General features: G+C 44.3%; 1 protein-coding gene across 2 annotated transcripts in view; it reads right to left on the reverse strand.

Moving 5' to 3' along the window:
* FAM193A (family with sequence similarity 193 member A) overlaps positions 1-22,065 on the reverse strand; it is a 165,369-nt gene that overhangs the window by 19,613 nt on the left and 123,691 nt on the right. For both annotated transcript variants that reach the window (XM_041751330.1, XM_041751328.1), the window contains exons 13-18: positions 21,227-21,478; positions 12,766-12,964; positions 11,510-11,782; positions 9,838-10,117; positions 3,516-3,699; positions 2,292-2,522 (exon numbers count right to left, since the gene is read on the reverse strand). In XM_041751330.1, the coding sequence (XP_041607264.1) occupies positions 2,292-2,522; positions 3,516-3,699; positions 9,838-10,117; positions 11,510-11,782; positions 12,766-12,964; positions 21,227-21,478 (1,419 nt within the window). The remainder of the gene's footprint in view (positions 1-2,291; positions 2,523-3,515; positions 3,700-9,837; positions 10,118-11,509; positions 11,783-12,765; positions 12,965-21,226; positions 21,479-22,065) is intronic.

Consider the following 22,065-nt stretch of genomic DNA (forward strand, 5'->3'; position numbering starts at 1 on the left):
CAAGTCATATAACAAGAATATATACTCTGAAACAGGTTATAATAAGCCAAGTAGCTTAAAACGTACCTCACCCAAATTATTTTACTCTCCAGGATTACTAGATTTAATCTTTCTACTAAGGTATACATTTATTACTTTATTGATGGTGGTGGGGGAAGGGCTCCGTAACAAAAAGTTCCCGATAGCCTTTGCTCTAGTGGCTAAGCATGTCTTTAAAACAAGGTAGGGGCACCTGAGTGGCTTAGCCGGCTCTTGATCTCAGCTCAAGTCTCGATCTCACAGTCGTGAGTTCAAGCCCCACACTGGGCTCTGCGCTGGGCATGGAGCCTGCTTAAGAAATAAATAAATAAAATAAAACAAGGTCAAAGCAGCTACTGTGTCTGCCCTGCTCCAGCCTCCTATTTGCACACGGGGGCTGGATGGTTACATGATTGAAGGTACACACCAGTCACACAGCAGCCAACCAGCTGCCAGTGGGCCGCCTCTCCAGGTAAGGCTGGTGCATTCACATGCACATCAATAGGACACGTAAAAAGTATGCACTACAAACTTGAAATTCCTTTTTCCCACCATAGCAGATACACCAAACTCCCAACATATTTTCACCAGCGTGAGAGAGCAAGTGACATTCTAGGATGTTCCACATCACATAGCAGGCAGACATTGCCTATTTCTGCCCTCCAGCTTGGCATGAAGTTAATTTTCATTCCAAATGACACCTAACCCAGAAGCCCCCAGGGAAACTATTCCTTTTGCTCAGAAAACAAATATGTCTGTTAAAAGTGCACGACTCTGCATCACTGAGCTCCAGTAAAAGCTTTGGCAAATATATTTTGCATTTAAAATCCTTTCAAAAGTAAAAAACAATACGATTAAAAAAATAAAAGTCCTTCCAAGTTTCAATTATTTTTCACAACATCCCAGTAGGCACTACTTAAAAAAAATTTAACTTGACAATTCAAGTAACACTTATTTAAAAGCCTGGTTCCATCTGTTAAAAGCAAACCTTGGAAGCAGCTCCCAGAGTGGCCCTGTGTCTAGTGAGCAGAGTGCCTCCCACAGCACAGGTCAGGAGCAAATCTGCCCCAGGACAGAATCTACAGGAAACTCACAACCAGCCCGTCAACCAGATGCTCTATGAAGATGGGGTGCAGGGTACCAAGTGCATGGGGTATGAGCGGGCCCTGACCTAACACTGCCAATGGAGAGCAGGTCTCACTGCCCCGCTCTAGTGGGGCTGGGCAGACCCTTGTCTCCCAGGCACAGAACAAGCTTCTCAAAGCCTGTGAGTTAGACACTGATTAGGGCTGTGAGATATAAGCAGGGCTCCCGACAGGTGTTCCACTTTGGTGGAGCGATCCCAACTGTCTCCCCATCACAAGCAGCTAAAGGTGGGAGCTCCTTGTCCAGTACACTCTGGGATGTCCTCCCACCCCAGCTCTGCTGGACCTCACAGGGGCCCAGGTTCTTCTCCAAGCCTCCTGTTTGCCGTCAGAGCCTCCACTGTCGTCCCATGTTCCTTCTGTACACAGCCTGGATCTGCCTGGCATGGTCTGGCTCTTGAGGAAGCTAAAGCAGGGACATCCATGGCATGGGCCCAGCCCCAGGGCGCACTGTCCTGCCAAAGAGCAGACACTATCCCTCCCTTCACTAGTGAAGTATAGACTACAGGTTGTCACACGCTGGTCGACAGCCTCTGCATGCCACGCCCACCGCTGGGCCAACCTGGCTTGTCTTGGTAGACGCTTGCTTCCAGGACAGCCCACACCCCATGGTGGTGCCCAGGGCTGCTAACAAGAGCTGTCCGTCTTACTTTTGGACCCTGGCCACCAATGCTGCATGCCTGACCTCTTCTGGGAGGGCTCTGACTGACTCTCCTCTGCCAGTTGAGGGACAAGGAGCATGGGGTGGGGCACTCAGATTATGTCTGAAGGATACTGCTGGGCCAAGGGCCCTGTCCCAGCCTTGTGTCTAAGTGACCCCCTCCTATTCCTTCACAACTAGGGGCTCTTTCCTCAACCTCCCTGAGAGAGAAGGCTCTTCCTCCACAGACAGCGGCCAAGGGTCTGCTGCAGCATGCCCACTTGGGGCACAGGGACCCAAAGGCCCATTTTAGATCTATGTTATAAGAGGGAAAGCCATGTCCTGAAAATACAACCTGGGGTTCTGACCAGCTCCAGCTCAGGCCACAGAGACAGAGACAGTGACAGGCTCCCAAGGCCTGCTGTATCCAGCTGGGCTTGGGCTCTTCAGGTCGCCCTTGAGCAGAACCACACTGGCATGCCATTTACCTTCCTCTGCTTGTGTCTGGCTCGCTTGGCGGCTCGAGTGCTGCTCACAGGCTTGGTCTCTGAGCTGTTTATGAACTGCAGCAAGTCTTCCACCCTTCGATGGTCAACCACACTCTCTCTGTCTGAGAGCTGGTCCGCTTTTTTAGGCTGCTCTTCTTTCCTCTTGGTCAGCCGCAAACGAAGCTTCTCCCTCATCTCTGCATAATTTCTACTTGTTGGTGCAGCTGGAGGCTAAGGCAGTTAAAGGAGAGTGTGGTTGAATTAAGCTTCAAGTTTTAATGATGTTGAATATTGCAAATTTCAGAATGTATCTCTAAAAACAAAAGTTTTCTTATTACTTATGTAATACATGTTCATGGTGAAAAATAAGGAAGATAAACAAGTGGCAGAAACAAGGAAAACCTGCTCTAGAGTGACCCAAAGATTTGTTCTGGCACCAACCCCTCAACCTGCACATGTTCGTGAAAAATATGGTAAAACATGTACAACTATGTACACAAATGGACATTTTTAAACTGAAAAAAAAAATCACATATACTGATTAATCTACTTCTTATATAATGCAGTGTGATTATTATTTCATGTCAATAAATGCATTTGTAGAATCTTTTCATTCCTTTGTGGGTTTCTCATTCAGTGCCAAAAGGGAAAAAGAAAATTGCTCTCAATCCCCCTGCCAATATTTCTTCCTGGCACTGCACGTGTGTGTACTCATGTTCAGCAAATGCAGACAGGACAGCAGTAAGAAAAGCAACTACCAGCCATTGCTTTTCCTATCAGCCACCCCTAGGCACAACATGGCTGACATCTGCTTGTACTGAGACCGTGAGGTGTCCCACAGCGCACACCATGTACAGCAAGTGCCCCCCCCCATCATGCACGTGGGTTGTGCATGATCTGGACCCAACAATTCCCAAAGATGGCTGTTCGTGAGGCCCCTAGCTCATCAACTGATTTAAAAATCACAAACAAATGCAAAAATGGAGTAATGAAATCCTTATAGGTAGATCTTTGGGCAAACATTTGTTTTTTTGTTATTTCTTCAAGATAAGCACAACCTAGGAGCAGAACCACTGTTTCAGACCACACCTTGATTTTAACCACACTGCAAATGAAGCTTTACACACAGTATGATCACACCGAGGATTCCACCTGGTACCCGCTCGTTCTAAGTACCTGCTCGCTGCCCGCCCCCGGGGCACTTATCCCAGCTGGGGTACTTACCCCACCATGCCCGAAGAACTCACAGTAGCAGCAGTCACAGTACTTGCCCTCCTTCTGGTTGGTGGAGGTTGAGGTGCTAGAGCTATGCTCAGAGCAGCTGTCCTCGTCGGCACTCTCATCCCCATCGTCCTGCTGTGGGTCATACACGCCGTTCTCACAGCGGTGCCCCTCACAGTCAGGGTCACTGCAAAACCACACATGGGCTGGTTAACAACAGCTGCCTCAAGAGAGGCACATAGGGCAAGTGGCCATTTGGACGCTGGGAGTCACATAGGAAAGGTGATGTGGGCTTGGAGGGCACAGTTTCTCCACTGTCACTCCTACCACCACTTCATGGCTTCAAACAGGTAACATAAATTGTCTTTTTAAAACTGTTGTCAGTGTCCAAGATGGCGGAGGAGTAGACCTTAGTTTCATCTGGTCCCAGGAATTCAGCTAGGTAGCTATCAAATCATTCCCAACACCTGTGAACTCAACCAGAGATCTAAGAAAATGGCAACAACTTTACAAATATAAAAGCAACCACTTTCTGCAAGAATGACAAGATGGAAAAACTCACCTCGAAAAAGAACACGAGGCAGTACTGACTCTAGGGACCGAATCAGTATGGATGTAAGTAAGATGTCAGAACTAGAGTTCAGAATAACCATTATAAAGATAGGGACGCCTGGGTGGCTCAGTGGTTGAACATCTGCCTTCGGCTCAGGGTGTGACCTGGGGATCCAGGATCAAGCCTCACATCAGGCTCCTTGTGGGGAACCTGTTTCTCCTTCTGCCTGTGTCTCTGTCTCTCTCTCTCTGTGTCTCTCATGAATAAATAAATAAAATCTTAAAAAAAAATTATAAAGACACTAGCTTGGCTTGAAAAAAAAGCATGGAAAACACTAGAGAATCCCTTTCTGGAGAAATAAAAGAATTAATAAAATCTAAGCAAGTCAAAATCAGAAAGGCTATTAATGAGATGCAATAAAATAAGCTCTCACTGCTAGAATAAATGAACCAGAAGAGAGAATCAAGGATACAGAAGACAAAATGATGGAGAATAAAGAAGCTGAGAAAAAGAGAGAGAAACAACTGCTGGATCACGAGGGGAGAATTCTAGAGGTAAGTGATACCATAAAGTGAAACAATATTAGAACTGGGATCCCAGAAGAAGAGAAAAAGAAAAGGGGCAAAAGGTATATTAGAGTAAATTATAGCATAGAATTTCCCTAATCTGGGGAAGGAAACAGGCATCCAAGTCCAGGAAGCACAGAGAACCCCCATCAGAATCAATAAAAACAGGCCAATACCCCCAACATATAACAGTGAAACTGGGAAATCTCAGAAACAAAGAGAAAATCCTGAAAGCAGCTTGGGACAAGAGGTCTGTAACCTATAAGGGTAGAAACTTTAGATTGGCAGCAGATCTATCCACAGAGACCTAGCAGGCCAGAACAGACTGGCATAATATGTCCAGGGTGCTAAATGAGAAAAATATGCAGCCAAGAATACTTTACCCAGCTACAATATCATTCAAAATAGAAGGAGAGATAAAAAGCTTCCAGGACAGAAACTAAAGAATTTGTGATCACTAAACCAGCCTTACAAGAAATACTAAAGAGGATCCTTTAAGCAAAGAGAGAGCCCCAAAGTAAAAGAGACCAGAAAGGAACAGAGACAATCTACAGAAACAGTGACTTTAATACAATGATAATACAATGGCACTAAATTAATATATTTCAATAGTTACTCTGAACGTAAATGGGCTAAAATCAAGACACAGGTACGGTATTAGACTGGATAAAAATACAAGACTGATCAATATGCTGTCTTCAAGACACCCATTTTAGACCAAAGACATTTAAAATGAGGAGGTGCAAGGCACCTCAGTGCTTGAGCATCTGCCTTTGGTCATGGTGTGATCCCAGGGTCTTGGGATTGAGTTCCACATCAGGCTCTCCAAGGGAGCCTGCTTCTCCCTCTCCCTGTGTCTCTGCCTCTCTCATGAATAAATAAATAAAATATAAAAAAAAATAAAACAAAGGGGTGGAAAACCATTTATTATGCAATGGACATCAAAAGAAAGGTGGTGTGGCAATCCATACCGGACAAATTAGATTTTAACCCAAAAACTGTAATAATAGATGAGGAAGAACACTATATCATAATTAAAGGGTCTATCCAAAAAGATCTAACAATTGTAAATATTTATGCCCCTAACATGAGGACAGCCAATGATATTAGCCAATTTATAACAAAATTAAAGAAACACATGGATAATAATACAATAATAGTAGAGGACTTTAACACTCCACTCACCACAATGGACAGATCATCTAAACAGAAGATCAATCAGGAAACAAGGGCTTTAAATGACACTGGACCAGATGGACATCAGATATATTTAGAGCATTCCATCCTAAAGCAACAAAATACACATTCTTCTCAAGTGCACAGGGAAATTCACCAGAAGAGATCACATACTGGGTCACAGCTCAGGTCTCAACCAGTACCAAAAGATTAGGATCATTCCCTGCATATTTTTGGACCACAATGCTTTGAAACTGGAACTCAATCACGAGGAAATTTGGAAAGAACTCATATACAGAGGCTAAAGAGAATCCTACTCAAGAATGAATAGGTCTACCAAGAAATTAAGAATTAAAAAAAAAATTCATGGAAACAAATGACAATGAAAACATAACAGTTCAGAACCTTTGTGATGCAGCAAAAGTGGTCCTACGAGGGAAGTATATAGCAATACAAGCCTTCCTCAGGAAACAGAAAAGCTCTCAAGTACACAACTTAATCTTATACAAACAGGAGCTGGAAGAAGAACAGCAAGTAAAGCCTAAACCTAGCAGGAAAAAGAAATTATAATAAAGATTAGAGCAGAAATCAATGAAACAGAAACCAAAAGAACAACAGAACAGATCAATGAAACTAAGAGTTGGTTCTTTGAAAGAATTAATAAGACTGATAAACTCCTAGTTTAAGTTTCCTAGCCAGACTGATAAAAAAGAAAGGAGAAAGGACCCAAATAAATAAAATGAATGAGAGATCACTACCAACACCAAAGATATACAATTATAAGAACATAGTATGAACAATTAAATGACAACACATTAAGTAATCTAGAAGAAATGGATGTATTCCTAGAGACATATAAAGTACCAAAACTGAAACAGGAATAGAAAACTTGAACAGACCCCCAACCAGCAAGGAAATTGAAGCAGTAATCAGAAATCTCCCAACAAGAGTCCAGGTTTGGATGGCTTCCCAGGGGGATTCTACCAACCATTTAAAGAACACTTAATACCTATTTTTCTGAAGCTGTTTCAAAAAAATAAAAAATGGCAAGAAATGAGGCCAGCATTCCCTTGATCCTAAAACCAAAGATACCAAAAAGGAGAATTATAGATCAATATCCCTGATTAACATGGATGCCAAAATTCTCATCAAAATACTAGCCAATAAGACCCAACAGTACATTAAAAGGATTTTTCACCAGGACCAAGTGGGATTTATTCCTGGGCTGCAAGGGTGGTTCAACAGCCACCAATCAATCAATGAGATACACTATATTAATAAAAGAAAGGACAAGAACCATATGATCCTCTCAATAGATGCAGAAAAAGCATTTGACAGAATACAGCATCCTTTCTTGATTAAAACTCTTTATAGTGTAGGGATAAAGGGAACATACCTCAATATCATAAAAGCCATCTACAAAAAGCCCACAGTGAATATCATTATAAATGGTGGAAAACTGAGAGTTATCCCCCTAAGACTGGGAACACAGCAACAATATTCACTCTCATCACTGTTGTTCAATATAGTCCTAGAAGACCTAGCCTCAGCAATCAGACAACAAAAAGAAATAAAGGGCATCTGAACCAGCAAAGAAGTCAAATTCTCACTCCTCACAGATGACATGATACTCTATGTGGAAAACTCAAAAGAAAGACTCTACCCCAAAATTGCTAGAACCCATATATGAGTTCAGCAAGTGGAAGGACACAAAGTCAATGCATGGAAATCAGTTGCATCAAAATTGCTATACACTAAAAATGAGGCAGAAAAAAAGAGAAATCAAAGAGTCGACCCCATTTACAATTGCACTAAAAACTCTAGATGACCAGGAATAAACCTAACCAAAGAGGCAAAGATCTATATGCAGAAAACTATAAAACACTCATGACAGAAATTGAGGAAGACACAAAGAAATGGAAAAATATTCCATGCTCATGGACTGCTGGAACAAATATTGTTAAAATGTCTATACAGCCTAGAGCAATCTATACATTCAATGCAATCCCAACAAAATACCATCAACTTATTTCCCAGAATTGCAACAAATAATCCTAAAATTTGTAGGGAACCAGAAAAGACCCCGAATAGCCAAATGATTGTTAAAAAAGAAAACCAAAACTGGTGGCATCACAGTTCCTGACTTTGAGCTCTATTATAAAGCTGTGATCATCAAGACAGAATGGTCTTGGGAAAATACAGACACACAGATCAATGGAACAAAATAGAGAATCCAGAAATGCACCCTCAACTCTATGGTTAACTAATCTTCGACAAAACAGGAAAGAATATCCAATGGGAAACAGATAGTCTCTTCGACAAATAGTGTTGGGAAAATTGGACCACCACATGCAGAAGAATGAAACTGGACCACTTCCTCATACCATACATAAAAACAGACTCAAAATGGATGAAAAGCCTAAATGTGAGACAGAAATTCATCAAAATCCTAGAGGAGAATACAGGCAGCAACATCTGTGACCTCAGTCAGAGCAACTTCTTGTTAGACACATCTCTAAAGGCAAGGGAAACAAAGGCAAAAATCAACTACTGGGACTCCATCAAGATAAAAAGCTTTGCACAGAAAAGGAAACAGTCAACAAAACCAAAAGACAACCTACGGAATGGGAGAATATATTTGCAAATGACATACCAGATAAAGGACTAGTATCCAAAATCTATAAAGAACTTATCAAACTCAACACCAAAAGAACAAATAATCCAGTCAAGAAATGGGCAGAAGACCTGAACAGACATTTCTCCAAAGAAGACCTACACATGGCCAACAGGCACATGTAAAAACGTTCCACATCCCTCAGCATCAGGGAAATACAAATCAAAACCACAGTGAGATACCACCTCACATCAGTCAGAATGGCTAAAATGACTAAGTCAGGAAAGGACAGATGTTGGCAAGGATGCAGAGAAAGGGGAACCCTCTTACACTGCTGGTAGGAATGCAAGCTAGTGTAGCCACTGTGGAAAACAGTATGGAGGTTCCTCAAAAAATTGAAAATAGAACTACCTTATGACCCAGTAATTGCACTACTAAGTATTTACCCCAAAGATACAAATGTAGTGATCCAAAGGGGCATCTGCACCCCAAGGTTTGTAGCAGTAGTGTCCACAATAGCCAAACTATGGAAAGAGTCCAGATGTCCATTGACAGATGAATGGATAAAGAAAATGTGGTATACACACACACACACACACACACACACACACACACACACACACACACACACACACATATAATGGAATATTACTCGGCCATCATAAAAAAGAAAGAAAAGAAAAGGGGAGGGGAGGGGAGAGGAGACATCTGGCCATTTGCAACAACGTGGATGGAACTAGTGGGTATTATGCTCAGTGAAATAAGTCCATAAGAGAAAGACAATCATGATTTCACTCATATGTGGAATTTAAGAAACGAAACAGGATCATAGAGGAAGGGAGGAAAAAATAAAACAAGACGGTATCAGAGACGGAGACAAACCATAAGAGACTCTTAATCATAGGAAACAAACTGAGGGTCGCTGGAGGGGAAGGGATGGGGGGACAGGGTAACTGGGTGATGGGCATGAAGGAGGGCACATGATGTCATGAGTACTAGGTGTAATATAGACTGATGAATCACTGACCTCTATCTCTGAAACCAGTAATACATTATGTTAATTGAGTTAAAAAAATAAAAACAAACAAAAATAAAGCAAGCTGTTGAATATTTCTAGTGTTCTTCACTCAATGTGTAACAAATACAACTTAAAAAATGCCCAGCCCCTTCCCTTCTTGCTGCCGGTGGCTAGGTGGTGATCTGTGTACCTGATCCATGGTGGCTCCACCTTTGAGGACTAGAGGCAAGACTAGCGTCCTCCTGGGACCCATGGCCTCCACTAGGCATGCCCCTTCCCAGCATCTTTCCCTGCCTTGTTCAGCTGCATGTGTCTGGGAGCAGAGCTCTGATAGCCCTTCTGCAACACACAGGCCAGTGTGGCTTCTTGATTCTGGCACCAGCAGGACCCGGGCTCACCTGCAAACGCTGGGTGGAGCGCTGATGGAGCCATCGGTGGTGGGGGGTGGGGGGGCTCCTGGAGCAGGACAGAAGCTCTTTCGTGTATCCACAAACCCGGGGGATGTGGCTGCAGTGTTGGGAAAGGACGGGGCCGCAAGACTTGCTAGGTGAGGCGAAGAGGCTGGGGCGAGCGCAGCAGGGGCGAGGGCGGGAAGCGGTGCCAAGCCTGTAGGACTGTTCCTTGGGGCGGCCGGCACCACGTGTCTGTGGTCCTCCTTGACGCCATGGAACACCTCACCTGCATTCGGAGATGCAGAAGAGTCACCGAGGACGGCTGAGCTGGATTAGTGTCTCTTCACTAAAGCTTCCTCTACCTCTTCATGTGAAGATGTTCAAAGTTACAGAAACTTCGAAGGAACAGTACAAAGAATTTCCATACGCTCATCTGGACTCATGACTACTTAACATTTTGCCACATTTACTTTGTTTCTCATGTACACACAATTTTTTGGCTTAATATCTGGAGGCTGCATGCATCCTAAATACCTCAGCACAAACCCCAGGGAACATGACACTTCACTGTGTAACCACATCCGAGACGTGTACTGTCCCCATGACATGCTCATCCCATGTACTACCCCATCCTATCTCCTGTCTCCCCCACACGGTCTTTGCAGCTTTTCCCCAACCTAGCCTCTTCTAAACTTTTTTCCTTCAGTAACACTGACATTGTCTGAATTGAGGACAGTTGCCCACCAGTCTGGGCTTATGGTATCATGTCAGAGTTACCAAAGATGTTTGGGGCACAACTCCTGCAAAGGGTATGTTGGATCCTTGTGATTGCATGAGAAGCCACTAATGTGAGTCTGTTCCATGCCAGTGAGGTCACATCTGATCGGTGTGCAGGGGGTAATCTGCCACATTCCTCCAGTGAAAAGGCACTTTATCTTCCCTTCGTGATCTGCCAGTCACCTGTGGGCACTACTGTCAGACACTGAGGATGCTACATTCCCCAAACAGATATCCACTGTTCTTAATAACCACTGGGGATGCTCACCTAGACTCATGGTCACACAAGCTGCACAGTGGCCTTCCCTGTCTGTTATGTCTATCAGACAGCAGCAGCGAGCATTTGTCAAAAAGAGCTTCCCTACCCACCTCTTTTCTGAGGCAGGGGATTCTTGACCATGCATGCTATCATCCATCCTATTATTCTTTCTGATGCTCCAACTGTTCTAACTTTCGCTAGTGAGGGCTCTCTGAGCCAGCTCCCATGTGCTTTCAACACGTTTCCAGATCGCCACTCCTTGTGCTCACACTAGGGCATGGAGCCACACCTCCTTATGCCATAGATCCCAGTGGCAGCAGGGGCTGTGTCACAGGCTGGCCAGGAGCCCCATCAGCTCACTCTCCACCAAGCTTCTGCTTTCAGAGGACTCAAAATTCCTCCATGTGCTCAGAAAGCAGTGACCTTTTCTTCTCACAAAGCAACAGGTACCAAGAAGAAAGGCAAGACAGCGCAGCAAAAGCCAGAGGATGTTCATGGGGTAGTAAAACTCAAATCCGACTTCCAAAGGACATGCTACCTGTGTACGAGCATTTTCCAGAGTTGATTACTACACCCAGGCCTTTGGCCACACTGAGGATAAGGTGATTACAGAGATGGTGAGGAGGAAGCCGCAGGTCTTACCTATGGAAGGAGGCCTCTTGGACGACACTTTGAACTGGCTGTTGCTAGACTGCACCGTAGTGGCTGTGCAGGATACGGAGGAAGTGGCTGACGACGTGGCCATCACAACTTTGTTCGCTTCCATAAAAGCATCTTGGAAATTGTACAAGCATTTCTTTTTTGCAGCATTTTTTTTCTCCTTGCTCTCTGAGACCATAGGTGTTTCACCGCTGGATGGCGTTGGAAGGGCTTCGGGTCTTGTTTCTGAGAGAGTTGGTCCTAGTATGTCACTCCCTTCAGAGAAGAATAGTAGAAGTAAGGCTTCTAGAAATATGTCGCTAAAACCTAAGGGATGTCTGCTGACTGAACTTCTAACACCGGGGCTGCTATCGAAGCTGGGACTTCACTGGGAGGATATCAGTCAACTAGTTTTTATCCAAGAAAAAAAATGTATTGAGCACCTACTATGTGCCAATCCCGTGCTAGGTGCTTTCCCAAAGTTCTTTTATTTAATGTCTTAAAGCTACTTTCTGAGCTTGGTACTATTAATCCCATCCTACAGATAGAGAAGCTGAGGCTCAGAGAGGCTAAGCAACTTGCCCAAGGTCACAAAGCTAGAAACCTTTTCCAAGCACAGATGTCAGGTGTAGCCTGCTTTTCTGAGCATATGCAGGGCTGGGCGTGGGGTCACCAGGGGCTCTAACCATGTAAGAGATAAGGCTGCAACCAGCTCCTCTTCAGGTGCACCTTTCCCTACGACTAAAGTAACAGCTGTACCTCGGCAGCCAGAAGCTGGGAGGAAGGAGCTTGTTAGAGGGCACAGATCCCATGTAGGGTTGATATAGCACCAGAAGAGGAACATAAGTCATAGCACTGAGGTGGTTGGTGGCACTGCTGCAAGACCCCTGTACACTGGGCTGAGTGGCTGTTGCCGCTGTTCGAGGACCACAGGCCCAACATCGAGGCCTAGAGAGAAGAGGCTTGGCAGTGCCAAGGCATGGGATATCCACTACGTGCAGGGCCTTGGAGAGCCTGCTGCTGAAAACAGCCACAGGGTGCCAGCGCCTTGCTCTGCTCTGTCCGTACAGGGGAATATGGCTGGTGGCAGACGTGGGTGGCTAGGGCAGCAGGACGAGGCCCAGGGGCCACCCAGGAGCAGCGGAGGCAGGGGCCTAGCTAGCCCGGGGCTTCTATTGGGGGACCGCGGCAACAGAGACAGCAATCCACCCAGCTCAGGTCATTTTAAACCTTTAAGAAAGTTTTAACAAGTTCCTTACCAGAAATTGTATCTGGCAAGAAAGTGCCAGGATTCCAGTTCTTATCATTCATCACTTCTGATCCCCAAAGACTTATAAATTTAGAACTATTCCACTCTGGAGTATTCCCAAAACAGCTTGGATAAATATGGTCTTGAAGAGATGCATTGAATACCTGATGCTTATTTGTGTGATTCTGAACAGGTGCTGGCGGTAAAGCCTACAAAAAAAAAGTTCTAATCACATTTCAAAATTCATATTCTGCTTACCTACGTAGTTAAACCACAGACAGACCATGACTGAGAACCCTGGGGGGCTGTGCTTGCGGTGGGAGGGCCTCCCGGGCTGCATGAGTCTCATAGAGCACAGACTTGCCTGGCTGTCACACTACATCCGATCGGTCACATATGAACCAGGAGTAGACTTTAAAAGTAACTGATGTTTCAGGGAATCTACCAAACTGACTTGAGACAACTTAGCAACTTACAGTGCCTGTCCCTTGGCACAGTCTACATGGGGCTCACTAGCATACGAGGTGCTTGCTCCCAGGGCTTATTAGTCTCATCTGACATTCTAAGGATCACCGCTAAAAAGTCAACTCTAGAATCACTTAACAACAAATAGTAAATAAAGCTCCTCAACTGTTCTCTCACACCTGGGCCCAGGGCACAGCATGTCTAAAGAACTACAGATTTTATTTGAGCCTGGAAGCAGCCCCGCAGCCCTACCATGGCAGACTGTGGTCTGAAGGGTCCACCCACATATCGAGTGACCAGTGTGGGCTGCTCCCCTGCACACCCCTGTGCATCCTTGTGCCACCCCCAGCCACGGCCTCCACCACCTGTGCAGACAGCCCCCATGGCTCACACCCAGCCTCCTTCCAGTCCTTTTCCTCACAGCCACCAAGGTGAGCTTTTGTGAAGTCAGTAAGAATGAGTCCTTCCCTTGCTCAGAATGCACTAATGTCTTCCCACTGCTCTTAAAATAAAATAAAAAATCTTCCATATGGCCTGGCCTATCCCTGTCCCTGGTGTTCCCCAAGCGCCTGGACACAAAGGCCTTCCCTTGGTCCTCAAATCCAAGCTTCTTCTTGACCTTGACCTTTCCTTGTGCTGCCTCCAGCTTCCAGAACATCCTAACCTCAGCTCACAAGCTCACTACGTACTGTACTCCTTCAGCCTCAGCCCAAACACCTCAGAAGTTATCACCTCACCACCCAGCACCCAAGACCAAGGTGGGCTTTCCCATTTAACACACCTAAAAATCCACAATTTTCTCTCTTAGCACTTCCCACAGTTATAATTTGAGACTTACTGGTAGCCTTCTGGTCCCACAGTTCCCCTCCCCAGGAGGACCCAGTGCTACAGGTCCCACCCAGAGAAGCTACAGGTCTGGCACTGGCAACACCTGGGAGTCTCATCCTTTGGGAGATAAAACTGGGCCCTGGCCATTGTAAAGTCAAGTGGGAGGGTTTTGGGAGGATTCCCGAGCAGGTGATGGTTGGGCAGAACCCTAAAAGCCTGGTTGGGGCAGAAGATGGGAGGGAAGGGAGGATAGCATAGGCACAGTCCCCATTCATGGACAACGGCACCACAGTCAGATAGGCTGCAGGGACCAAATCAGAGATGCCTCTGCCCAAAGGGGAAAGGGCACCAAAGGAAGCCATCAGTTGGGGTCTGAGAGATGAGGAGGTAGAGGCAGTGGAGAGGAGGGGTTCTGGGGCCATCAGGACAATCGCTGTGACTATCAGAGCAGCAGCCCAAGATCACAGTCCCTGGGAGGTATGGCTGTGAACAGCAACCTGTCCTCAGCCTTTGGGACGCACGGCCTGACAGGATGCATGGCCTGATGGCTTTGGATGCCGGCTCTCCCTCTACTAGCAGTGTGATTCAGGCAAATGACGCAATCTTTTTGTGCTTTAGTTTTCTCATCTTTTATTTGGGAATACCTACCTCCAGGGTTTGTGGTGAGAATTTAACTGGACAGTGAGTGTAAGTGTGCAGCGCAGTGAGGGATGAGGTGGGATATCCCCACCTGTACGGCTGGTTCCTACACAGAGAACCACCCTGCTGCACCCCAGGCTGTGCTGCCCATCCTGGGTACAGAGAGGAAGTCAGGGTCACTCCACTTGGGTAGCTCAGCACACCTGCTGGCCTGAACGGGCTCAGGGAGGTGGAGGGTGAGAATGGTATGGACACATGGGGTATGAAATGAGAAGAAACAGGTCTGGATGCTCACGATCATGACAGGAGCCTAATATGGTGGTTCTGGCAGGGCAAAGAGTGAAGAAATAAAAAAACCCGTTATTTCTACAGACATCGTTTTCCACAAAGTAGTGATAAACTAAGAGTTGCTTTGCTGAGAAGGAATAGATGTGAAGACAACTAAGCAGAAGGAGGTTTCTCGGTCTTGCACACCTTCTGCTAAGGTGCAGAGACACGTGGCAGGTAGAAACCAGCTGGCTCCTCAGGCTGCACCACAGCAGCATGTGGAGAAGCAGCTGGGCCTCACTGGCCACTGCACAGCAGAAGCCCAGGTGAGCTCTGAAGCTCCCCTCACTACTTTCTGAGGCCCTCCCAACTCATGGCTGCCAGATAACTGCCTTCTCCCTGGAGGGGGCCTGTCTAAGAGCCTGAACCTGCCACCTGAATGTATCCAGAGAGCTTATGCTTACCCTTCAAAACCCCATCCAGCATCACCTCCTCTGCAAAACTACCTGACAGGCTCAGTCAGAAGCCCTCTTCCCTTCAGTGAGGCTTTCCTACTCTGTAGCTACAATTTCTGCTAAGGTACACCATGGAATTTTGAGGTCTTAATTTGATTAGACTGAGAGATCCCTAAAGGCAGGGATGAAGATTCCCTGGTTTGTACTTTGCTAGCATGTAGCACAGGGCCTGGCACATACTGGATGTTCAATAAAGGCTGAAAAGATTTAGCTTAGAGGGACAAGGGAACACAATTCTAAAGCTGTAACACTGAAAGCATAAGTTAAATTCGATTCACACACTTCCCATTTACTAACATGAGGTCCAGTTGCAGAGACCAGGGGAACTGGGGGTCTGTAACAAGCTGTGTTTATAGCAATGCTTTCCCATAAAACAGCTACTCAACAGGTGTGAGTATCCTTGAGAAAAATATAGGCCTCTGTCAACTAGACCAATTTTGGGCCATGCCTCCATAAGCACACCAATAATTCAGGCATAGAATTAGTCTCTCAACATGTGGACAATGCTGTTGAATTAGAACAGATTTATTTCACTGTGTACAAATAGAAGTTTTGAATGGTTCTCCACTTTGGAGACAAAAGTGATTCACAGGAAAGTAAAATCTTTGCTTTAAATGAGAGCTCGGACAAACATATGTTAACAGATGCCTTCTAAACACCTGAGTTTATGTAGGAGCCAGGAGACCTGGCCTGTATTGCACGGCACCACATCCATCCCAGAACCTATTAGAACATGGTGAGGAAAACAGAGCCAGGTGCAGGTGTGGGGGAGGGATGACTGCCCTGAAGGCACATGCACCATAGTCACGGTGATGGGGGGCAGATCCATGATCCCCACAGGAGGCAGGAGAGCTGGTGATGGTCAGGTGGAGCCCTAGGATCCCAGGTGAGTCAGCACTGGTACCTCAGCCCTACTTAGTGCCTTGCAGTTCTCACAGAATAAGTTGAACAAAAACATAACCTCGTTAAAAGTTACTGTACATCTACAGAAAAACACATCCACAGGAGCAACAAAAAAAAAAACAAATTCAGATCCTCAAGGTTTCAAACAGAGAATTATGTGTAAAATGTTTAAGAAAAGATAAAAGAAAACATGATGAAGGAACAAGAGAACACAAAGAGTTGCTAATATAAATTAAAAATAAATTAATTAAAGCTTACAGATAAGAATCACAGCTGGAATTAAAAAGTCAAACTTCAGCATCATGTGAGAGAGACCATCAGAGAGTTGTTTAACTGGAAGGCTGATGCAAAAGGGGTTCTCAGGGAGGCCAAAGGGTGAGAGGCAAGAAGACAGGTTCAGGACACAGAGCAGGGTGGGCAGGCTGGCCCCGATCAGACAGCATCATGGCAGACTAGGGGCATGAACATAACAGGGCTCACCATCACAGACAGGAACTTGAAATAATAAATATGCTGAGGGCTCCAACTGAAAAAGCACACAATGCTTAAGCGTCCAACTCCTGGTTTTGGCTCAGGTCATGATCTCAGGATTGTGGGATCCACGCTCCACACTCAGTGAGGGAGGCTGCTTGGGATTGTCTCTCCCTGTCCCTCCACTCCTCCCCTGCTCTCTCACAAATGAAATAAAAATTTTTTTAAAAAAAGCACACAATAGGCAAGAACTAACAGGTAACGTGAGCAGTGAGACAGTGAGATGGAATCTCAAAGAATAAAGAAAGCTAGAGATAAAAACACCTCGGGAGAAACAAAGAATGCTTCTGATGAACTGATCATCAGTGGATGGGAAAAACACATGTGCATCAAGATATGTCAACAGAAACTTCTTAAACTGAAATGCAAAGAGAAATGAGAATTTAAAAAAACACCAGAACTAAAAAACCACCATCAACAACACAAAATAGAACAAAACATCCAAGATGTACGGGACAATTTCAAAAGATCTAACAGGAATTGGAATACCAGAAGGAGAAGAAAGAGAAAAGAAAATGGAATATTGGCTGAGAACTTTCCAAGATTAATGACAATGAACTACAGATCCAGGAAGCTCAGAACTCCAAATGGAAAAAACACTCCCAAATCTACACCTAGGCATTTCATATTCAAACTGCAGGGAGCCAAAGACAAAAAAAAAAAAAAAAAAAAACCAACCTTGAAAGTAGCCTTGGGAAATGGAAGGGGGCAAAGGAGAGAGGGGAAGGGGGAAGGGGGAGGGAGAGAGGTGGGGGAGGGCCCTGTACCTCTAGAACAGAGGAGAATCAGAGGATATCTGGTCAGAAACCATGTAAGCAAGGTAAGAGTGGAGTGAAACTTGTTTAAAACACTGAAAGAAAACACCCACCAATCTAGAATTCTGCACCCAGCAAAATTATCCTTCAAAGGTAAAGGAGAAACAAAGACCTCCTTAGACAAACACTGAGGGAACTTATTGCCAACAGAGAACAATGGCAATGTCACAAGGGACAGGAGGGAGGGAAGAAGGAGGGAGGGAGGGATCAGGAACTCTCTGGGAAAAGGTACCTATGCTAACATGAAATAGAATAGAGTTATCTGAAGGGAGACTCAGATTAGTTAAAATGTATATTCTAATACAACTGCTGAAATATATTTTTTTAAGTATAACCAATATGCTAAAGAGAGGAGAGAAAATTGAATCAGAAAATGCCTAATTAAAAGTGGAGAAGGCAGAAAAAGAAAGCCTCTGGTAATGAAAACAGAACAAGGGTTACTATTAACCCAAACACATAAAAAATCACTTTAAATATGGCTAGTCTAAAGATATAAATGGAAAGACAAACATTATCAGAGTATATTAAAAAACAAGCCCCACCTAGATGTGTCTACAAGAAACATACTGGGAGTATAAAGACCCCTTTCAGTTAAAAGTAAAGAGATGGAGAAAGAGATACCACACTAGTGCTAATGAAAAGCTGGAGCAGCTGTCTTAATATCACACAAGTCAGACCTCAGAGCAAGGAAGATCATCAGGGATGATGAAAGGCATCCCATAATGATAAAAGGGTCATTCTCCCAAGAACACATAACAGTTCTAAATATGTAAGCACTGACCAACATGGTGCCAAACAACAAACAACACGAGACAAAAACTGACAGGACTGCAGGCAGAGGAGGAGAATCTGCTGTGGAGTTTGGAGACTCCAACACCCCTCTATCAGGTGCAGGCAGACCTAGCCACAGGTCAGGAAGGACACTGCGGAACTCAACAACGGCACCATTGGTCAACGGCACATGATGGACGTGGACAGCCTACTTCATCCAAAAACAGCAGAATACGTGCATTCTCAAGATCACTTGGAGCATGCACCAGGACAGACCACATTCTGAGCCACAAAGCACACTTTAACACATCCAAAAGAATAAAAAGTCATACAATGTCTGCTCTCAGACCACAGTGAAATTGAAATAGAAATTAGTAACAAAAGACAGCTGGGAAATACCCAAATATCTGTAAATAAAATTCCTTGCCATATAGTTTTAATTTTTGTCTAGAATTTCATTACTGTATTTTTCTCTTGCAACTACTTTTAACTTTCAAATAACTTTTATCTCAACATATAAATGAAATGTATCACTGGTACAAAGACCTTTGAAAACAGAAAGTCATCAGATTATTCTAAGTCCAAAAAAATAAATTTTCTATATTACGCATCCCAAGCATTTTAGGTACTAAATATTTACCTACAACAGCCAGAGTATGAATTAAAAGTTACAACTATTACAACTACAATGACATAAAGTCCTAAAGGTGACAAACATCACCTTACCAGAGCAAAAATCCCTGAAAGCCTAGAGAACACAAACATGGAAGCAGCCGAGCTCACACACAGCCACACAGGGGGCACCCCATTGAACAAGCCGCCTCTGAGGTAACTGAAGACAAGTTTGTGCGTTCTCCAGAAGGGGCTTCTACCAACTCCTATGGGGTTGTGAGCCCATCATGACTTAGGTATACAGGTATTCACAGTAGTCAACCAAGTCAAACTAACTTAAATAACACAAACTAATTTTGGAAGACATAGTGACACTGCAAGCTTGTCTGAAGAAACAAGCATTTTTATACCAGATACAAATGAAGTATTTTGCCAAATGCAACTCATTTTCCCAAATAAGCCTTACTAGCTTATCTTCTGCATTGCTTTTCTACCCATGAATCCTCCACATCTATCTACTAAAGTTTATAAGGTATTAAATAGATTCTATATACAGATGACACTTTCTCAAAATGTTTTTCTTCTCTTTTACCCTTCTCTGGACTACCTAAAATGCTCTGGGAAAAGGCCAAAAGTTAGGGGTAAAAATCAGCTTTTAACTGGAGTATCCCAACAGCCTTTAAGAATAATCAATTTCCTACTTTTCTTAAAGATTTTTAGGGACTGAATCTTGAATAGGTTTTACTACCAGCAAAACATTACAACAGACCATTCTTTACTCTTTCCTAGGGTTGGTTCCCAAGGACTAGGAAGCAGTTGTATTCAGGTAAGACAGAACAGAGAGCTTCCCCACCTCATACAGTCACCCAGAGAGATTGGGCCAACCATGGAAACAGCCTGGCTTTTTTTTTTTTCTTTCTGGCTTTGAATATACACCTGAAAATGCTATTTCAAATCACTCTATCAATAAAGTGATCATTAAATATCCAAACTGAGTGAAGTTCAATCTAACAAAATTTAAGCATAAATATGGGCAGTTACCAAGTACTTATTGCAACAGAACATGACAAACTGATTCTATTATACTGTAAATCAGAGGTTATTAACTCTCCTACCTGTACCCCTCTTCTCAGCAAACAAACAACACTCTACTTCTGAAAAAGCCTCTTCTATCCCATGTCCTCCTCTCTTCTCTCAGTTGAGAATCACTATTTTAAATAATAAATCTAGGGTTTGGGGGGAAATTTTATTTTTGATTGATTAAAACTAACTCTGACCCAGAATAACTGATAAAAAGGAAACCAAAAATCAGACTTTATAAGAGCCAATAAAGCTAAGTTAAAAAAAAAAAAAAAAAAAAAAAAAAAAAAAAAAAAAAAAAAAAGCTAAGTTAAAAACGGCTAGGGACACAAAGCTATCTGTGGTGCCAAGAATAAAACCAAAGTAAAAATTTCATTGCAAAGTCAAAGCTACTAATATAAGCATGGGGTTCTCTGAGAATAAATACATAAAAAGCACATCTCTCTACATGCTCACTCCTTTTCTGCACAGGCACCGAGCACAGCTGGTCTGGGAGGCCAGCATGGCACTGCAACTTCGTCTTGGATGACACTTAGGATTCCTCCTTTGAGCCTGTGTATTTCATTATGTCCTTCATTTTCGCGTTTAGGGAGCATGTTCATTTCAGACACTATAGAGCCCAACCAATGTCAGAGGACCCATGCTGTAATCACAATATTTTACCCAAGTAGCATTAAGGAAAAAAACCAGGCCTCAGGAGGCCATGAGGAAATAACTAAGCTGTTGTCTGGGTAGGCAGAAGAGTCGTCCGTGTCTGGTGTTCCCCCAAGTACAACCTATTACACCAATGTCATCTGGAAAACTCTTTACGCTCTACTTAATTCTGAAGGAGTAAGCCACCACTTTTGTAATTGTTTTTACAACTGTGAAGGTTCAAAATTCTGAAAGCTTAAGGGATTACAGTAATCTCTTGCAGACCTCCCTGTCAAGAGTAGACATGGCCTATACAAATTGCCAATTTGTGGATTTTTGTTTGTTTAAAAATGCACTTCTGATAAGATCTTAGTGACAGGTGAGCTTCCAGGCCCTCTCTGCCCTGACTTACCTTACTGTGTGTGAAGGGGGGCGCTGTATACAAGGTGGGGTGGATGAGAGGGCGGGGCAGGTGTGGGACCGCGTGCAGGGGCACGTGTCCATGGATGTGGGGGTAAAGATGCAGAGCAGGGTGTGTGGGCTTCTCTGGGCTCATGAACTGATGGCCAGGGGGAAGGGCTCCTGCAGTCATTGCTGATGCGGTCAGTCCAGAAGCTTCTTGTTTACAAACATGACATTCACAAGTGTTTGGAGCTTGTTCGGCCTAAAAGGAAAGAAAAAAAAAGTACTTGGTTATTTAGTAAAACAAAGAATGGAGTGAAATAAATTAAGTCAAGTCACATTGTGTTGAGCAGTCACACAGCCACTACAGAGAAGACAGGGCTCATCTGATGCCTCAAGTTGTCCAGAGCCCTCCTTATAGAGTACAGAAGGGACCCCGAGAGCCTGGGATGGAGGAGACCTGATGAGAAAAAATGCAGACCTCACTACCCAGCTAAGTAGGTGCTGAGGTGGCAGCCACACCAATCTGCTCCTGTGACTGTCTGTGCAGGGACAAGGGGACCGACAAGGGTGGCAGAAGGGAGAAGGGAGTTGGGGCCAAGGATGACAGAGCACTGGTGCCAGGCTCCACGGGCCTCACACTGCTCAGGAGTGGTTACATGGAGACTCTGCAAAAGACACCAGAGGTGAGACTCAATAGTCAGTGGCTCTGCCCTCTTAAAACAAGGGTAAAACTGAATGCAACTGTCAAAGCAACCATTTGAGGATCTGAAAATCAGCCAAAGGGAAAAAGCAAATAGAAAGGCATTTCTTCATGCCAATTAGCGAGAACATCAGGTAAGAGCAGCA

Source organism: Vulpes lagopus, chromosome 4 (genome assembly GCF_018345385.1).
Source record: "Vulpes lagopus strain Blue_001 chromosome 4, ASM1834538v1, whole genome shotgun sequence".
NCBI classification, from domain to species: Eukaryota; Metazoa; Chordata; class Mammalia; order Carnivora; family Canidae; genus Vulpes; species Vulpes lagopus.